General features: G+C 37.9%; 1 protein-coding gene across 1 annotated transcript; it reads right to left on the bottom strand.

The window, feature by feature from the left end:
- Positions 1–4,187: 4,187 nt before the first annotated feature.
- Positions 4,188–6,451, bottom strand: LOC110881698. The gene is made up of 2 exons (XM_022129882.1): positions 6,022–6,451; positions 4,188–4,207 (listed from the first exon to the last, which is right to left on the bottom strand). The coding sequence occupies exons 1-2, from the start codon at positions 6,449–6,451 to the stop codon at positions 4,188–4,190; spliced, it is 450 nt and encodes a 149-aa protein (XP_021985574.1).
- Between the last annotated feature and the right edge of the window lie 13,656 nt (positions 6,452–20,107).

Below are 20,107 nucleotides of genomic sequence, written 5' to 3'. Positions count from 1 at the left end.
AAAAAATGTTTTTTTTACTTTTCACCCAAAAGTATTTCATAAATTACTTTTAACCCAAAACTATTTGTTTTTTTTTTTTACTTTTAACACAAAACTTTTTATTTTTTGCAATCTATCCTCACAACTTTTTTTTACTTTCAGCTTTGGTCCTTTATAGCTTTTGTTTTCCGCAAATTTTTCGCTTTATGCTTCGTTCTAAATTTTGTGACTTAACACATCGCAACGTGCGTCTTTAGTTTAACGTTTTTACGTTTCGTTTATTTTTTCCCGTTTGACAGGTTCAACATAACGTGCGCGTCATAAATCGATTTAGTTATAACTAAAGAATCCCCGCCGCATTGCGGCGGGTCGTAATTCTAGTTAACATTAATTAGCATTAACCCTATATTCACACATACATTTATCTTTAAAGGGGAGAGCTATATAGAAAACCCTATATATATAGAAAACCCTAGAAAACCCAACCTCGACATTTTTTTTTTGAAAAAAATAACACATGTAATATACATGTTTTTAAAAGTTTTGGGCCAAAAAAATCAAAAAAACGCCGAAGGAATGATTTAAAAAAAAATCAGCAAGTTTCTGTCTTTTGTGCCTAACACATGTTAGGCAACCGGACATTGCTGAAATTTGTTTATTTTTTTTAAAAACATCCCTTCGGCGCTTTTTTGTTTTTTTTTTTTTTTTTTTGCCCAAAACACTTTAAAACATGTATATTACATGTGTTATTTTTTTCAAAAAAAAAATGTCGGGAGGTTGGGTAGAAATGGGGGGAGATTTGAGTTTCCAGAGTTTTCTAAAAACTTAAGGGTTTTCTGTCTAGCCTTCCCTTATCTTTAAATTACTCTATATATTTACACATACATTTATCTTTAAATTACTCTATATTCACAGTGGAAGTTTTTAACAGTTATGAGCACAATGGAAATAGCCTAGAGGACGACTTGAACTCGGAGTGGGAAGAAGAGGAAGTCTCGGAGTCAAAACAACAGGAGTCAGTCGAATTAGCAAGAGATGGAGGAGAGGAGAATCACGAGTCAAATACGGAGAAAATAGACAAGTAGAGGCGACATTGTCTATTGGGAAATTAATCGGAGTCGATCTGTCGAAACATGAGACGACTGTGAAGATCACAGTGGCCGAAGACCAGGAGGAAGTTAGGCAACAATGAATTTTGGCTCCATCAACATTAAGGGGGCAGGAAGGGCAGGGAAATCTGCTTAAGTCAGATGATTATTAGGTAAGTACAATTTATCTTTTTTAGCCATTCAAGAGACCCAATTCAGGGATTTACCCCCAAGTAAAATTAGGAGATTTTGGGATAACACAAGTTTCGAGTTTGTTAAAATAGACGCGAAAGGAAGATCAGGGGTTTATTATCATTATGGAATCCAAGTGTGTTTAAGAAAGAGTTAGAGGTTAGAAACCAAAACTTCATACTGTTAAAGGGTAGGATCGTTGGGGAGGAAGTGGATTTAGTTATTGTAAATATATATGGGTCAACGTTAAAAGCAAATAGGAGAAGGATGTGGGAGGAATTGTTGGAAGTAAAAAGTTCAATTACGGGTCTTTGGATAATGTTGGGAGATTTTAATGAGGTAAGATTCCCCGAAGAAAGGTTTAATTCACAATTCGATGCGAGTGGAGCTATGTGTTTCAACAGTTTTATGGGGGATTTCAAGAGTACAATATGGGGGGGTATGAAATTCACTTTTTTATCGGGCGACGGCTGTAGGATCGCTGTATGACCCGAATGAGTTGTTTAGAAGAGTTTGGATCCGAATCAAAGGCGGAATCAGTGAAACGGATGTGAAAACAGCTTGATTCACTTTAATATGTCTCTATTAATGATATAATAGTCTTACAGCACCTCGAGACAAATTGGCAGCACTTCGGTACCAATTCAGAATTCCGTTCCAAATGAAACGAGATTAAGGGTATTTATAGGTGTGTAATTCCGTTTGGAATTAACAAGGTTTGGTTCAAACGGAATTAGCTAAAGCTAATTCCGTGCGGAATTAACCTGTCAATCTCAACCGGAATTAACGTTCAAGCGATATTACCTATTCCAAGCGGAATTACCAAGATGGTAATTTCGTGCGGAATTACCCTAAAACTCATAAAACCTATTTTCTTATTCTACGAGCTCTGATCTATCAATTCTATTGCATTACATGATACAAGACGAAGTCAATAGACATAGTGCACTAACAGACTCCCCCTTGGATGTTGACGAAGTCTTTAGCGTCTAATCTTCAGCATGACACATCTTCAGTCTTGATCAGTCTTTTTGCTCTTACCAAATTATCTAACACTGTAAGTATCCATCAATCTTTATCTTCTTCCATCATCTTCCATCTTGAATGCTATACCAGGATCTACTTCTGGCTCTTTCATAAACAACTTTCTTCAGGCTCCCCCTTTCGTTAAGCTTCCGTGCTTTAGGGATCGACACCTAGCTTTCCGGTCTACAAGCTCCCCCTTGCGTCAAGCTTGTCTTCAGACTCCCCCTTAGACTCAGCTGCCGGGATCGTAATCTGGTATCTGCAATTTCTCAAACATTTATAAGTAACAATCTTTTGAAATTGTCCAGAAATTATAATCTGGCTCTCTCTTAAACATTCTCCCTATCAACAATTTTCCAAGATTTGCAGTTTCAGCGAACAGGATCGGAAACTGGTTCTTTAACAATATAAGCATTCAAATCCCTCACAGTTTATCATCCAAGTCCAAACTAATGACTTTGGAGATTTCACAAACTGTTTTTGATTTTTAATTTTAAAACATCAAGTTTCAAATTAATGAACTTGTTTTATTTTCAGAAACACGATCAGCATACTTAGATTTTGAAACTCAGCATTCAGACATCGGTTGTCGAAACTAAAGTAAAATCAAAATCTTTTTGGATTCTTTCTGAAAACATAAAGCACTAGAGAAATATTTACAGACTATATTTTTGTTTGAGTTCGCGTCAGAGGATCATATCAGTTTTTGACAAATCATTAGTACCGTTGAGCCTTAAACACTTTAAGTTCTAAACAATTCACTTAGATTGTCAGTATATTTGTCCACTTAAATTTTCACACAAAGGTCAACTGATTCGAGATACGAGATTAATGTTTTAAGCACTTAAACTTATTCGCGTGTCCCACCTCAGAATATACTCATGTATCCAGACTTCTATATTCAGTCTTACAGGTGAATGTACACTAATGATATCTGTAAACGGGTAAATGCGAAACCGTGAGAGCTCAGGTCAGAACTTCCGTTCAGCAAAGAGATGACGGCTTGACTTTCAGATGTGTCCCATTTGGGGATCTTTTCTTCAACTGCCATTGATACAAATCTTTCGATATTTCTCAATTTTTTTTAGCAGGGGGCTGGCTTTAAAGATTAAAGCTTTTGCAAAATATTATACGAGGAGTAGGCTATTGCTTCCGCAAAATCAGAAGTCCATGTATAATACCTCAGATATCACCACGCACAAAGACCTAGTATGTCAGAAATAGAAAGCCCTTCAAACAAGATTTCAGGGGTTACCTATATATCCGAGAGATATTCCCCACGAAATAAGTAAGTTTGAAATTTAGATTTATATCTCGAATACAATCTACTAAGTGTGTAAAAATCTACTAGCATATCATCAGTGAGACCATTTATCACATTAAAACTTTCCATTTCTTTAGCGTACTGTGATTGTCTACTTATGTGCTATCATTTCCTCTTTTTACACAAAAACTCAAATTTTGAATTTTATCATGTTTTTGGCTTTTTCAAATTTTCAAATGTTTTTGTATTTTCTAAAATATTCCTACTCCCCCTAAAAAGCAAAACCATTTAAAGAAAATTTGACAAACCGACACTGATAGCTTTGTCTCTCCATCCATTTTCTGCATCTCATGCTCTGTTTTGCAGAAATTATAACGTACCCCCATGATTTACAACAAATTGATATTTTACAGTTTGAAAACCATTTTTCAATCTTGTGAAATTAATCATGTTTGTTCCGCCGTGAGGGTTTCAGCATATTCAAATAACATATTTTTGATTTTTTTTTTCAATTTTTAGGGTTTTTGAAATATTGTTTATTTATGTACAGAAAACAAATAAACTCCCTGTTTAACCAAAGCAGGGTTCAGCAGCCTCCTCCTCGTTGTGCCAGGCTGCTCCAACTTCCATTCTCACAATCATCGGTTTTGTTGAGCACCTGCACATTTAAAGTATTCAATTACTTGAACAATTTAGCCCAGGTCTGTTTGACCTTAGGCATTTCAACACAATATGCTTCATTCAACTTCGGAAAATCTTTGTCATTCTTAACAAAGACTTTTTCAATTTGCACTTCAAGTTTTTCATCCACTTTTGAAATCATTGGTTTTTTAACTGACCAAGTTTGACCTTTTGAAGCACCTCTTTTGTAAAAATGTGAGTCTTTTTGAACATTTTGATTTTGAACAACAACTTTTTATTTCCAAAACTGTTGGGGTTTTGTCATATCAACTGATGTTTTCCAACTTTGTGTTGTTTTTAATCTGGGTGTGTGAGAATTCCAGGTCTGTCTTAAATCGAACCTGTTCTGGTTTGATTTCCAACTTTGATTTGAAGTAAACTTGTTTGTATTGTACCTCCAAGTTTGTTTCGAATCAAATCTGGTTAACCTTTGTTTCACATTCTCATATTTTTGTTTCTCAACATTTTCAGACTTCTTTTTCGACTCAACATCAACATGTTTCAGATTCGCACACTTGCGTGCAATATGTCCAATTTGATCACATTTGAAACATGTTCTCTTGGACACATCTTTGACCTGTGGTTGTTGCCTTTTCTTTTGAGCTAAGAACTCTTCATTAGACTGTCGTCTAAATTGTAGTTCTTTCTCTTCTTCTGAAGTTGTTCCATGAACAAAATTCATCTTTGCCTGATAATTTGGCATTTCATTTTTCTTTCCATTTTGTTTCTTCTTATAACCCAACCCAGCCTTCATGTTTTTCTTCTTGAAACCAGGTTTGTTATAAAAAGTTTTGTGACCTTTTCCAACAAACTTTGAAATTTCAGATTTTTCAATCTCAACCATTTTGAAAACTTTGTCAATCTTTTCTGATATCACATTCTGAATCGGGAATACAACATCTAAGAATAATTTGTACGATCCAATCATGGTATAAACCAATCCTTTTGAATCATCATTCAAAATTTTCTCAGATTTTGTGTTTTTCAGATATCCATCATGAAAATTACCGTCATTTTCATCCTGTGATTCAGAATTACCTGTTTCAACCGACTCTTCTTTCAACACACTTTCAACGACCTTACCTACCACATCTGAATCACTAGAATCATCATATTTGGAATAGGTTACGTCAATGTTGTCTGGCAATTGATCTACCAAGTTGAAATCTTTTTCGACCTTTTCATCATCATAAAATACAAACTTTTCCGGTGGTGGAACTTGATGAAACTCTGAGCCAATACCTTTCTTGTTTTGCTCAGAATCTTTTCCGTCCGGTTTTATGTTGAAAATTCTTTCAAGCACATATGACGACGCGTGATAACTTTTTAACTTGTTATTATCCTGTTCTAAATCAGCAATCTGACGCTTAAGTTTAGCAACATCCTCAATATAAGAATTTACAACTTGTTGCTTTATTTCATATTGTCTCTTAAACGTATCAGTTGTTTCAGAACAATATTTCAATCTTGATTGAACAAGTTTCATTTCATTTTTTACTTTTTCATATGATTCTTTTGTAATGTGATAAGCTAATTTTATTGAATCATACTCCTTTTTTATTTCCTGACAAACTTTTTCTTTTTGATCACATTTTTCTGTCATTTTTGAAACCTTTTCTTTCAAACTTTCATTTTCTTTTTCTAACTTTTTATACTTTTCTGAAAATGTTTCATTATTATCTTTTAAAACTTTTTCGTTTTTTAACATTTCTTTGCATTTTTCTTTGAAAACTTTTTCGATTTTATTGAATTCAAGATCTATTGTTCTGAACTTTTCATCTTTTTCAGTACAGACACTGCATGCTTCCATGCATTTCTTGCACTGTTCAACAGTTTCATTTAAGACTTCAGAATCAGATTTTATCTCAGTGATTGGCACCTCGGTGTTTGCTTCTTTCTGCTTCTGATCATCTTCACTCTTCTCTTCTTCACCCGTACCAACATCACCAACAACATCTGCTGAACTTTCAACTTTCACTTCTACCGAATTTTCCATCTTCTTCTTATCCCCTTCAACTTGTTGTTCTACAGTAACAGCCTTTTCTATCTCGGCTACCTTCTCATCTTCTTCTTTTTTCTGTTCTTCTTCAGCAGTATCCTTTGCAAAAATCTTCACTTCTTCTACCTTGACCTCCTCAGCAACTTTCTTCAAATCATCAACCAGATTCTCAATATTCTTTTTCATTCTTTCTTCATTCCTCTTCCTCAGATTTGTTGTCATAGCATCTCTGATGATTTTATCCAACCTTTTTACATATGTTTTGTCTTTTGCAACATTTGAATAATATTCGCCAGATCGAGAAATTACTAAAAGAACATCATCATGAACTATGTCACTCCTGGGAACAACAGGTTCACCTTCTTTGTTGACATAACATTCTTGTTTCTTATCCCATCTTTTGTTTCAAACAGCATTTTCATATTCTTCCTGCATCTTCTCCATTTTGCATCCAACAATGAAAATTTCTCTATCAGTTTTCTCTTTCAAAATCTCTTCTTGAGTTTTCTCTTTGATTTCAGCTGTGCCTTTTTCTTCTTTGTTTTCCTCTTGAATTTCAGCAACAAAAACATAATGATTGTTCTTTGATATAGTTTTGCCATGAGCTGTTTTTCGAATATTTTCCAAACGATCTTCTTCTGGAAGAATCTGACTCCAATCATATCCTTCGTCATCATGAAATACAGCAAGTGCTCTTGATTTTTCTCTGGGTTTATCTTCAATCATTTTCGGCTCTTCTTTACTGCGGTGGTAAATCGCCTTTCGATAATAATCATCATTGAAAGGTTTTTCAGTTTCGTCAACTTCAGCATTTCTGCATTCTCTTTTGAAATGACCTTTTTGCTTACATCTGAAGCAGGTCACTTTGGATTTGTTGAATCCAAGCTTTGTTGACGGACCACCTAATGATTGCTTCCCAGTAATCTCCATGTATCTCTGTGCTCTTCGAATGCAACTTGCTAAACACCAACTTATGTCAATGAGTTCCATTTCTGCTGGATCGATATGGTCGTAGTCTTCTTTAGTCAGTTCGGAGTTTCCAATTCTGCCTGCTACTAGACCTTCATACGATTCCAGAACTGATGCAAGAAAACTCATTTGCTGTTTAGCTGCATTGACGCTCATAGCCGGAGAATTCTTCAGCTTAATAGCAATGTTGCACAATATCTCCTCTGATTCTTTAGAACTGGTTTTTGAAGATGAATGATATCCAGAATGGTAGCTTGATGAGTTTGTTTGTGATTCTTTCATCTTTTCAGCACTGAATCCGGTCTTTGGTGATTCACCCTCTTTCACCGAAGGTATGTTACCTTTGTAATAAAGACCAACATTCTGATGATGTGACGAACTGCTCATCTTGCTTTGCTTTTGCAACTCCAGATCATGCCTTTCAATTTTTTCTAACAGAACATCAAGAGAAATTGTATCATATAAAGCATCATTTTTCAATATGAATACAAACGTTTGCCACTGATCAGCTCGTGGTAATGCTTCAATGATTTTGTCAATTATTTCTTCTCTTGTTTTCACAATTTCAAACCTTTCAAGTTCAATTTTCAGGTGACAAAAACGTTCAATCATTTGCCTAAGAGATTCACCTTTCAAACTATCGAACAAATCAAATTCCTTTTTTAATAACGCGATTTTGTTTTTCTTGATTTGTTTACCCCCCTCAGCTTTCACCCATAAAGCTTCCCATACAGACTTTGAAGACCCATCATGAATTAATAATGAGAAAATATCATCTCGGGTCGATTGTTGAATCAAAGCAATCATTTTCTGTTCATATGAAAATCTTCGTTTGTCTTCTTCATTAAAACTTTTGAGCGGGATTTCTTCTCCTTTGTCATCAACAGGTTTATTGTAGCCAAACTCCAAGCAAAACCAGCTTTCATGTGCATAAGCTTTAGTCCAGTTGATAAACCTTTCTTTCCACCAAACATAATCCTCAATGTTTTCAAGTTTAGGTGGTTTCGAATAGGTTCCATAAAAATTGTCATGTTTTATGTTGTCTTTAATTGATTTTGTTATCGCTTTGGGTGTAACATCTGAAGTTTCCGACGAATCTGAAGTGAATGCGTTGTAGAAGGTGTTGTAGAATTCTTCAGCCCTGGAGACAACAAACAAACAAACACAATCAGTTTAACCAATATCAAACAATTTGAAAAACACTAACACTTGGTTGACGCGAAATGATCTTGGTACGAAATATCCACTTTCAAACGGAATAATGATTTCAAGCGAAATCACTTTGGTCCGAAATTACTTTGGTGCGGAATCAGATTTCAAACGGAATTCCTAAATGACACTTTAAACGAAATTAGAACTTCAAACGGAATAAGGACTTTCAAACGGAATCACTTGTTTCAAACGAAATCTTCAAACGGAATTACCCTTTGAAGCGGAAAAACTGATTCCGTGTGAACCTTTCAAACGGAATTACACTTTTTAAGCGGAATTAGGTGCAATTCAAACGAAATTAGCAATTTCGTTTAAAATTGTCTCAATTTTTCAAGCGGAATTAAGTTGTTCGTTCAAACGGAATTAGGTTTTTGATCCATTTTAGTCACTTTTAATCCGAATTTTGATCTGATTCTCTCAAGGCTTTGTTAAAACACTATTTCGCGTGTAATATGTGAAATTCAGTTCATTTTGACCGTGAAATCTTGTTCAATTTAGAAAAGAAGGTGTAGAAGTAAGAAATTCTGATGAAATCAAGCCGAATTTGATAGAACTCCTCCTCCTGAGCTCTGATACCACTTGTAGGATCGTTGTATGACCCGAATGAGTCATTCAGAAGAGTTTTGGATCCGAATCAAAGGCGAAATCAGTGAAACGGATGTGAAAACAGCTTGATTCACTTTAATATGTCTCTATTATTGATATAATAGTCTTACAGCAACTTGAGACAAATTGGCAGCACTTCGGTACCAATTCAGAATTCCGTTCCAAATGAAACGAGATTAAGGGTATTTATAGGTGTGTAATTCCGTTTAGAATTAACAAGGTTTGGTTCAAACGGAATTAACCTGTCAATCTCAACCGGAATTAACTTTCAAGCGATATTACCTATTCCAAGCGGAATTACCAAGATGGTAATTTCGTGCGGAATTACCCTAAAACTCATAAAACCTATTTTCTCGTTCTACGAGCCCTGATCTATCAATTCTATTACATTACATGATACAAGACGAAGTCAACAGACATAGTGTACTAACAACGACTCAAATCTAAGTAAGATAGACCGGGTTCTGGTGTGTGATAATTTTATGGATAAATGGACAAACGCGTCAATATTAGCACTTAATAGAAATATCTCGGACCATAGCCCGTTAATATTAACTACCATAAATAACAGTTTTGGCCCATCCCCCTTCAGACTTTTCAACAGTTGGTTTGCTTTGGAGGGTTTCGACGAAGCGGTGAGGAGAGGTCTGAATAAATCATGTGACTCTAGTTTTAAGGATAAAATAGTGGCAGTTAAGTTCAAGCAATGAAAGATAAGTTGAAGATATGGCGAAAAGATGGTAAAGAGAAAGAGGAGAAGGATTTGTTGGAGGCACAAAATAAACTGGTACATCTGGATGAATTGGCGGAAAATAGACTGCTTTCTGATTCAGAAATCGTCGTAAGGCAAGACTGCAAAGATAAAGTTAGGAAGTGGCATGACAAAGTAGCAACAGATTTGCAACAAAAGGCGAAGTTGAGATGGATAGGCCTATGCGACGAGAACACCAGTTATTTTCATACTATTGTCAACAATCACATTGCCAGGAATAAGATCAATGTATTATGGATAGATGGGGCATGGGTTTCGGACCCAAAGGAGATTAAAACACAATTCTTGATGGCCTTTCAAGAAAAATTCAAGGAACCGATCACTAGCAGACCAAGAATCAGTGTCGGGGGTTTCAAAAAGTTAAGCGGGGTTCAAGCCGAAGGTCTAATCAGTCCGTTCACAATTCAAGAGGTATGTAGTGTAGCTTGGGATTGTGGTATCAACAAGTCGCCGGGACCGGATGGGATAACCTTCAAACTGATAAAATCATACTAGGAGGATATGAAGGGGCTTATTATCGAGGTTATGAATCAGTTCTATACACATGGATCTATTCATCACTCTTGCAGTGCTTCGTTCATAGCCCTTATACCAAAGGTAGTAGACCCTATTACTTTTTCTGATTTCAGACCAATATCTCTAGTGGGTGTGGTAAATAAAATAATTTCGAAAGTATTAGCCAATAAAATTAAAGGTGTCATTAAGAGCATTGTCTCGAATGTTCAGTCGGCCTTTATGTCAGACAGGAACATAATCGATGGACCCCTAGTAATAAATGAAGTGGTGGGTTGGGCAAAAAAATCAGGAAAGAATCTATTTGTTTTTAAAGCAGATATAGAGAAAGCTTATGACACACTGAATTGGAAATTTTTGATTTCCGTCTTAGCACATATGGGATTTCCTCCAAAGTGGAGGAATTGGATTATGGGTATATTATTCGCAGGAAGAGGATCAGTATTGGTAAACGGCTCACCACGAGGGAATTTCAATATAAAAGAGGGCTAAGACAAGGAGACCCCTTATCTCCTTTCCTCTTTATTATTGCTATGGAAGCTCTACATGTCATGATGGAGAATGCAAAAGAAAATAATATTTTTCATGGTATAAAGCTACCTAGGAACGGCCCATATTTGACCCACATGCTATATGCAGACGACTAAATATTCATTGGAGAGTGGGAGAATGATAATATGAGAAATCTCAAAAGAATTCTCCGCATTTTCTACTTAATCTCATGTTTAAAAGTAAATTTGAGAAAGAGCCATTTATACGGGGTAGGTACCGGTCAGGAGGATGTGAAAAATATGGCAACATTTTTCAACTGTAAGGAAGGAAAATTCCCATTTTTGTACCTCGGCTTAAAACTTGGAGCGAATATGAACAGAATCATAAACTGGAAGGAAATCACTGATTTGTTTAACAAAAGACTTACAAATTGGAAGGCTAAGAATCTATCTTTCGCTGGAAAAGTTATACTCGTTAAATCAGTTTTGGGTAGTTTACCAAACTACTACCAATCTCTCTATAAATGTCCGAATGGGGTCCTAAGGGTATTACAAGGGATTCACAGGAAATTCTTATGGGGAGGTTGTAATATGAATAACAGGATAAGGTGGGTGAAATGGGAAAAAGTGGTAGTCTCGAAAGATTTTGGGGGTCTCGGTATTGGAAACTTAAGGGATACGAACTTGGCTCTCCTAGCAAATGGTGGTGGAGGATAAAAATGGAACCAAACAGTCTTTGGGCAATAGTAATAGGATCGTTACATGAAAGCCAAAGGAAAGTGGAATCTATACCGTTTAAAAAATCTTTAACGGGTGTATGGAAGAACATTGGGGAGATAGCAAAGGATTTCATGAAAAACAACATCAATATCAAGAACAGCTTCAAAAGCAAAGTGGGTTTGGGAGATAAAACTTTATTTTGGGTCGACACGTGGATTGGTAATGAATCGCTGATGGTTCAATATCCGAATCTATATGTACTAGCAGCAAAGAAAAAAAGCAAAGATAAAGGAACTTTATAAAAATATGAATGGGGGTACGTTTTGGGATTGGGCGTGGATCAGGGCACCGAACACTGCAGTGGAAAAACAAGAGATGGATTCACTAAAGGAACAATTACAACAACAAAAAATGTCTCAAGCCGGTGACGTTTGGGTCTGGAGGAACCATGAACATCAGGACTTTTGTGTCAAAAACGTGAAACTTACACTAAGCCGAAACCTGGATTTGAACTCATCTCCAAATACTTTTTGCTGGAACAGTTGGTCGATCGGAAAAAGTGCAACCTTTATTTGGCGAGCAATAGATGAAAAGATTCCATCAGCCGTGGCTCTGAGTGATAGAGGTATGAACCTGCAGGACGTTACCTACAAAATATGTGGTGGGGGAGACGAATCTGCAGTACATATTCTGCCGAGTTGCAATCTTGCTGTAAGAGTATGGGAGGCAGTGACAATCTGGACAAGAACACCGATGGTTAACACAAATGGCACCATTGTGGAACTGTTACAAACGTTACGCGAAGGTCAAGGAGTCGGAACATGAGGAAGATGATACACGCTATAGCAATACAAACGATGTGGATTTTGTGGAAAACTAGAAACGAAAAAGTCTTCACAGGTAAACAACAAACGACCCAGATGATCATTAAAGATATAAAGGATACGTCTTTCCAAGGAGTGAAACTACAATCAAAACATAGCTCGATTACAAAACAAGAATGCTGGGATTTCAATTTTATCTTGTAGAGAAAGTTTTGTTTCTTTTTCTTTTATTTTTCTTTCGATCTGTTCGTTTTTTGGTTTTGTAATTTGGTCAGCTGCTGGCTGAATCGTTTGTGTATTGGTTTTTTATATGAATGAAAGTTCCGTTCGCTATTAAAAAAATGTATTTTATCTTATACTAATTAATTAGAAAAGAAACACATTAATGTTGTATTTTTTTTCTAAATTTTCTCTCACTGAAAAAGTGAAAAGACACAAACACACACCAAAAAAAGAAAAGAAATCATAAGGGTGTAAGGGGCACTCCTCTAAGTGGGGAGTGACCTCTCTTATCCACAGCCAATCAGCACGCGCCACGTCAACTCCCCACTTAACTCCCCCCCCCACACCCTCAATTTGATGGCGGCACTCCTCTCTTAGGGGACTTGCTTTTTTTTTTTTTGTTTTTTTTATTTGTTGTAATTATGCATGTATTATAAATTAAACAAATATTAATAAAAATTAAATAAAATTTAAGAAAAGACATTTCATTAAATTAAAAATAAAAATTACATTCAAACTAGAAAAATAAAAAAACAAACTACTCGTCGTCGGAATTCGCTTCAAGATGAGGTAGATCTAAACGTCCGAGATGCTCAACGAGATCGTGTTTTAGTCTCCAATGCGTTTCTTCGTCAATGAGCTCGCTAAAAGCAGTATCATCGAAGACAGGTTCGACTGGAGGATCTTGAATGTGTACCGGTGCTATCGCCATTCCTTCGTCTTTTATAATCATGTTATGTAAAATAATACACGTATACACGATGGACCTTATCTCTTTTACCGTTTTGGAACGCATTGGACGATTTAGTATTCTCCACTTCACCTTTAACACACCAAATGCCCGTTCCACATCTTTTCTTGCGGCCTCGTGTTGCCTCTTGAACTTTTTTTCATTCAGGATGTGAGGATATGGAAAAGATTTCACAAACACGGACCAGCTAGAGTAGATCCCATCAGTAAGATAATACCCGCGTTTGTATAAGTGGTCGTTCACCTGAAATGGACAATTTGGCGCCGTTCCGTTTCGTTGAGTAAGAAATAACGGAGATTGTTGGAGCACGTTGATTTCGTTTTGTGAACCCGCCGGGCCACAAAAAGCATGCCAAACCCACAAATCTTGAGACGCCACCGCCTCTAACATAATTGTCGGGTATTGATGTTCGCCTCTCATATATTGTCCACGCAATTATGTGGGGCACATTCTCCAGACGAAGTGTGTACAATCCAAACTACCCAACATACCAGGTAGGTGATGTCTCTCCTCATGAGCCTGATACAATAGCGCAACGTCGTGGCTCGTTGGTCTATGTAAGAATTCACCAGCATACATTCTACAGACTGTCTCGCAGAAATAATCAAGGCACTCACGAGAGGTCCTTTAGCCATATTTAAATACTCGTCGGTTTCGTCTGGTGGGTTACCGGTTGCAAGTTGTTTAATCGCAGAAGTAACCTTTTGCAACAGCGTGAAACTTTTCTTCATTCTCCTGTCCAAGCCCTCTTGAAACCACTCGTTATTCGCTTCCACGTCACTAACAATTTTTAGGAACAAAGACTTGGACATACGAAACCTCTGACGAAAAATATCGGCATTAAATTTTGGATTATCGACAAAATAATCGGCCATGAGTGTTTCGTGGCCTCCCACACGATCTCGACGGACAACTTTTTTTTTACTAGACGATGCCGTGTCTAGTAGCTCCACTTGTTGGATGAGATTTTGGAAGAAAATTAAACTACTATCGCTTGACGATGAATCTTCATCGTCGGGAAAGTCGGGCAGGAGAGAAAAAATGGGAACTTGGAATCCATATTTTTTAAAAATTGGGTAAAAAAATATAGTGAGAGTTGTTTTGGGTTTGAAAAATAAAAGGATTGAAGTGGGTTAGTATTTATATGGTTTAGGAGATTTTTTTTTTAATATATAACGGCTATATAGCCGTTTGAAAATGGAATCTCTCATCGGTGAACACCCACCGCTCCCCATTCATCGCTTAGCCTCCCTGAGGGGTCGGCGGCGGTGTTCCCGCTCGGGGACTTGGCTCACCGCACCCCTCCCCGCAAAACGCCTCGGACACCCTAAGGTTTATACATAAGTTGTAAATCGGTTATCGTTAATTTTCATGTCCAACTTTCCTATTTCCTATAATAGAATAATCATCTACATTTAACTTCCATACATAATTATATTTATCTTACATTTAAAGTTTGTTTTCTATTTTTATCAATATTGAATTCAGTTTTAATATTTATTTTGTCCAAAACATTAAACTTAAACCTCATTTATTTATGAGAAAAGTTTCTGGATAGTCCTTGTGGTTTACTTCAATTTAACTTTTAGTTCGGACATTTTCACAATTACAGCTAAAGTCCCCAATTTTGGCAAATTCGTTCTCGAATGGTTCCTGACGTGGATGGGGGTTAATTTTCCCAGTTAAGTGGATGTGAAATGACCAAATACACTTAGGGGTTGTTTATTTACCTCTTAATGATTCAGACCTTTTACTGGTTCAACACTTAATGGTTCAGACTGTTAGTTTCTGAGCAGATGTCTGAATGGTTCAGACATTTGCCTCTGAATCGTTAAGATTTATACAGAGTCTGAATGGTTAAGACCTCTAATCTGAATTGGTCAGACATTTGCCTCTGAACGGTTATGCATTATACATGCTCTTAATGGTTCAGACCTCTTACTGGTTCAACACTTAATGGTTCAGACATTTTACTGGTTCAGCACTTAACCATTCAGATGTTGCCAAACAACCCCTTACTAATAAACAATTAATAAAAATATTATTAAATATCTATTTAATCATCTAATATTAAAATAAAGTGGGGCCCACCTTTCACACACATACCCACCCCCACCCCTCTCTCCTTGCCATGTTCTTTCTCTCTTTATGCTTCTTGGGTGCATCACCACCACCCCCATATGCTAACCACCACTACCCAAATATCAACCCATCTCCTATTAATTCAAACCTTACTGCTTATGAATCGGCTGATGTACGATTGGAGCATGTTTGTGTACCGTCTGAGGGTTCAAGTCTTCAGCCGCCCCTACAAAACACATACATTTTGGCCCAAAATCCTTCCTCCTACCCAGATGCGAATATCCCGTTTGAGTTTAAGGCTGCTGGAAGTGATGGGGTGTAACAACCCGACTTTTTGGATTGTTATCCAATGTTACTTGCTTCAATTTATAACCGTTTTGTACTCCGAGATTCGATATAAATAAAGGGTTATGTTATACTAAATACATTTTTATCACACAGCACCACTGCACGCTTAAAACGCTTTATATTCGCAAACGCTCAACGCTAACGCAACACGAATTACAGAGAATTATGCTACTTTACTTATCGAGTGTGTTTGTTTGTTCTGTAACCACTCTCGTCTTCGCAATCGCTTATCGCGCTAAATCGTAAACGTTGTTAGTAGTAGTAATGTTATGTTGTGTGTTCTTATATGCTTTACTTGTGTGTGCTTATTATGGTTATGTGATTATCTACGCATTTGCTCGAAACGCTCAAACGCTACTTGCACAACTCGATTTATCACTACAAAACGCAATGCAACGCCACACTTAACCTCTCATTAAAATACTTAACATAACTAGTGCTAACTAACACAACTAAACGCATTAAACGAGCATCCTACACGTGAAACGAGAAACTTGTTGCACAAAACAGCACCTTCGAAAGAAGCCCGCCAGCCTCGTACGAGCAGTGCCTTCGTACGAAGGTAGCCAGCTTCGAACGAGTGCTTCTGTGCGAACCCACCATCCTCTATAAATACCCAAGCCCTTCTCCATTTCATTCACTTGCTGCCTTTTGATCTGAAATGCTGTCGAATTGCTGTCCGATTGTTTTCAATTAAGATTTACCATTTTTACATGATTACATAACGTTTTCCACTACGATTTTTCACAAGAATTACTTCGATTTCATCCAAACTCTTTTGTTTTCAACCAACTTCATCTTTTCATCTTCTTACAAAGAACTTCATCTTTTTCATAGAAAACCCTCACTCTTTTTACAAAATCTTCATCTTTTTCATCAAATCTTCTTATTTTATCACGGATCTACACTTAATCGAGTGTATTGGGCCTAGCTACGGCTTCCTAAGTTAGAAATCTATAGATTTCACATTCACCAAGTGTTAGATCTAAGTGAAAACCTTTTAAAACTCTTTTTAAACTTGAATTTTACACTAAAACAGACCTAAAACAACATGTATTTCGTTCACTGGATAGTGGAACGAAGTAGTGTCGAAACCACCATGAATAGGACTCGAAAATACATCCGATTCAGGCAAAAACACAGCTCTGAACGCCAAGAACAGCCACGAATGCCAGCTGGACTTTCTGCGCGAAGCCCAGCTTCATACGAAGGCACACATGGCTTCGTACGAAGGCACTGGTTTTACACATCACAGCCCGACTCTCATACGTGACTCCGGCAAAGACCTCTCTGACTCTAAGTTTAATCAGTAGCTTAAGGTTGGAGAGATGAACACTCGATTTTCCGAAGACCAACGCGAAGAACACTCGATTTTGGACAACGAAAGCATCAATGTGCGAAGACCCACATTCGTACGAAGGCACAGCTTCGTACGAATCTTCTGTTTCCCACCGACACTCTGATTTTCGACCGTTTCAGCACTTTGGAGGACTTACGCTTCTGTTCCCGTACGCGGGCTGATCCGGCGCTCCCTTCAATCCATTTTCAGATCGTGTTTACATGCTAGACACGCACTGTGAGTATACTTGAACCCGTTTCCGTTTAACGCACTTTTGGGTGTTACATACGTTCTCTATCAAAAACACAACACACAACGCTTAACACTTTTATAAACGCTAACCGCTTCCGCATGTTATACGTGATTAGTTGAATGCTTGTTGCTAGCTTACACAATGATTACTTGCCCGACCGCCTTTAGCAATGATAGTACTATAGTTTGGACTCAGCACCTGTGTATTCAGGGGTTGCTAAGGATCACATACTTTACTTCACGTGTTCGCTTCGGTGAACATGTGTCGAGCATACTCTACTCGCAGTCACGTGGTTAGGATGTATCATTGTTGATAGTTACTTGGTTCACCCGTTACCTGTTACATGCTGGTTATGCGTAAACACTTTTCATACTATATCTATGCAAACTTGTGTACTCACCTTTACATTATTGTATTGACTTTTATTTTAACGTACGTGACAAGTTGATGGATTCTTATGCTGCAAAAAGGATAGGAAGTCTAGAAACTGATCTAATGAAAATCTAGGTTGTCGGATTGGAACTTGTTTGAGAGATTTTGATGTCTGTAATGACTATTTGTGGTTTATTTGTTTAATAGTATGGGATATTAAACGTATTAAAAATATTGTCACTAAATAGTTGCTATGGAATCTCTTGAGCAATCTGATTCGCCTAGTGCTGCGCCTCGATGTTTCCGCCATCGGTTGGGGTGTGAGATGGGGGAACCCATTGTGATGTGTCTTCTCCCCAAAACATCTTGATTGTAGGGGTCTCGGTTACAAATTTGGATGTTGCGGCTTATAATCTTACGGATTTGGAGCAGAACAAGGTGCATAAAATCAAGGGCTTCGGTAATTCTACCTTATCTACACCTTATAATGTCTCTCCTACAAGCAACAATAGAGTATTGAGAAGCAGGGGCCAAAAATCCTCTTCAAGAGATGCTAATTGGATGCTTGTCGAGCTCAGCACGTGGCTCATGATGCAAAGCTCCAACGAGAGTTTAACGAGGCCCATGGCGTATCTCGGTCTTCAAGATCTCGTTCTAAGCAAAGTGGAGTCCAGGTTACTGGCTTTCTGAGAAGGGCCTGCAAGGGGGTTTTCACCTTCTCTTAACTCTTACCATTGAACAACCACCACGAACGTGAAGATTGTAGATCTGACAAAGATGACAATGAAAAACTATCGTCAAAGCCACCACCCCAGCCGCCCCATCTCCCCCCTAAACTGCCTATTTTATTTTTCAGGTTCAGATCATTGTTGTAGGTTAATTTGAATCGTTTTTGTTGTGTTGAATGATAATATTTGTCAGTGAAGGAGAGGTGTATGGTGGTGGTTTTATGAGGCGCCGGACGTTACGGTGGTTTTGGAGCTCGGAGTTGGGTGGCTGGCCAGAGTTGCAGCGATGGTGGTTGAGGTGGTCGGAGTTAGGAGGTCGGAGTTGGGTATGGGTTGAGAAAAAAACAAAGAGTTGAAGAGGAGTGGGATGGGGCTGGATGGGTTAGATATTTGTTAATGTTATAAATATTATTTTAATAGCAAGGGTATTCTAGTCATTTCACATTTACTTAACACCAAAAACTAAGTTTCATCCGTTTCAGGGACCATCTGAGGACGAATTTGCTAAAGTTAGGGACTATAGGTGTAATTTTGAAAATGTAGAAACTAAAGGTGAAATCGGAGCAAACCAGACTATCCGGGCACTTTTCTCTTTATTTATTGAGTAAATTGCCATTTTAGTCCCTGAGTTTTGTCCAAATTTGCCATTTTAGTTCAAATAGTTTTTTTTTGCCTCTGGGTCCCTGACTTTTCCCTTTTGTTGCTATTTTGATCACATACACGAACTCCATCCAAAAACTCCATCTTTAACCAGGGGTATTTAGGGGATTTTCATTTTAAATGTTTTCAATTGCCATTTTGATCCAATTCCAAAGAATCAAAAAAATTCAAAACAATAAAAAAAAATCCCAAAAAATTCTAAAAAATCATAAAAATTCTAAAAAACTCTAAACTGACACCGTTTCAACGCGAACCGTTTCGACCCGAAAAAATCTAAAAAGTTCCAAAAAATTTCGAGCTGAACCGTTTCAACGCGAACCGTTTCGACCCGAACCGTTTCGAGCTGAACCGTTTCGACGCGAACCGTTTCGACTCGTACCGTTTCGAGCTAAACCGTTTCGACGCGAACCTTTTCGAGCTGAACCGTTTCGAGCCGAACCGTTTCGAGCCGAACCGTTTCGAGCCGAACCGTTTCGAGCCGAACCGTTTCGACGCGAACCGTTTCGACCCGTACCGTTTCGACCCGAACCATTTCGAGCTGAGCTGAATCGTTTCGACGCGAACCGTTTCGACCCGTACCGTTTCGAGCAGAACCGTTTCGAGCTGAACCGTTTCGAGCCGAACCGTTTCGAGCCGAACCGTTTCGAGCGGAACCGTTTCGAGCCGAACCGTTTCGAGCCGAACCGTTTCGAGCCGAACCGTTTCGAGATGAACCGTTTCGAGCCGAATCGTTTCAACGCGAACCGTTTCGACCCGTACCGTTTCGACCCGAACCGTTTTGAGCCGAACCGTTTCGAGCCGAACCGTTTCGAGCCGAACCGTTTCGACGCGAACCGTTTCGACCCATACCGTTTCGAGCTGAACCGTTTCGACGCGAACCTCGAAACGGTTCGGTTCGAAACGGTTCAGCTCGAAACGGTTCGGCTCGAAACGGTTCAGTTCGAAACGGTTCGGCTCGAAACGGTTCAGGTCGAAACGGTTCAGCTCGAAACAGTTCGCGTCGAAACGGTTCAGCT

The sequence above is a fragment of the Helianthus annuus genome, chromosome 10 (genome assembly GCF_002127325.2).
Source record: "Helianthus annuus cultivar XRQ/B chromosome 10, HanXRQr2.0-SUNRISE, whole genome shotgun sequence".
Classification (NCBI taxonomy): domain Eukaryota; kingdom Viridiplantae; phylum Streptophyta; class Magnoliopsida; order Asterales; family Asteraceae; genus Helianthus; species Helianthus annuus.
The sequence above is the reverse complement of the archived record's forward strand: the minus strand, read 5'-3'. Positions and strand labels throughout refer to the sequence as shown.

What these genes read in the sequence shown, in the direction of transcription:
- LOC110881698 (XM_022129882.1), bottom strand. Translation starts at nt 6,451, where the DNA reads ATGACAACAAATCTGAGGAAGAGGAATGAAGAAAGAATGAAAAAGAAT. An exon ending in CATGGAAGCATGCAGTGTCT is followed by an intron (nt 4,208 to 6,021) that starts GTACTGAAAAAG and finishes TTAAATGTGCAG; the next exon opens with GTGCTCAACAAAACCGATGA.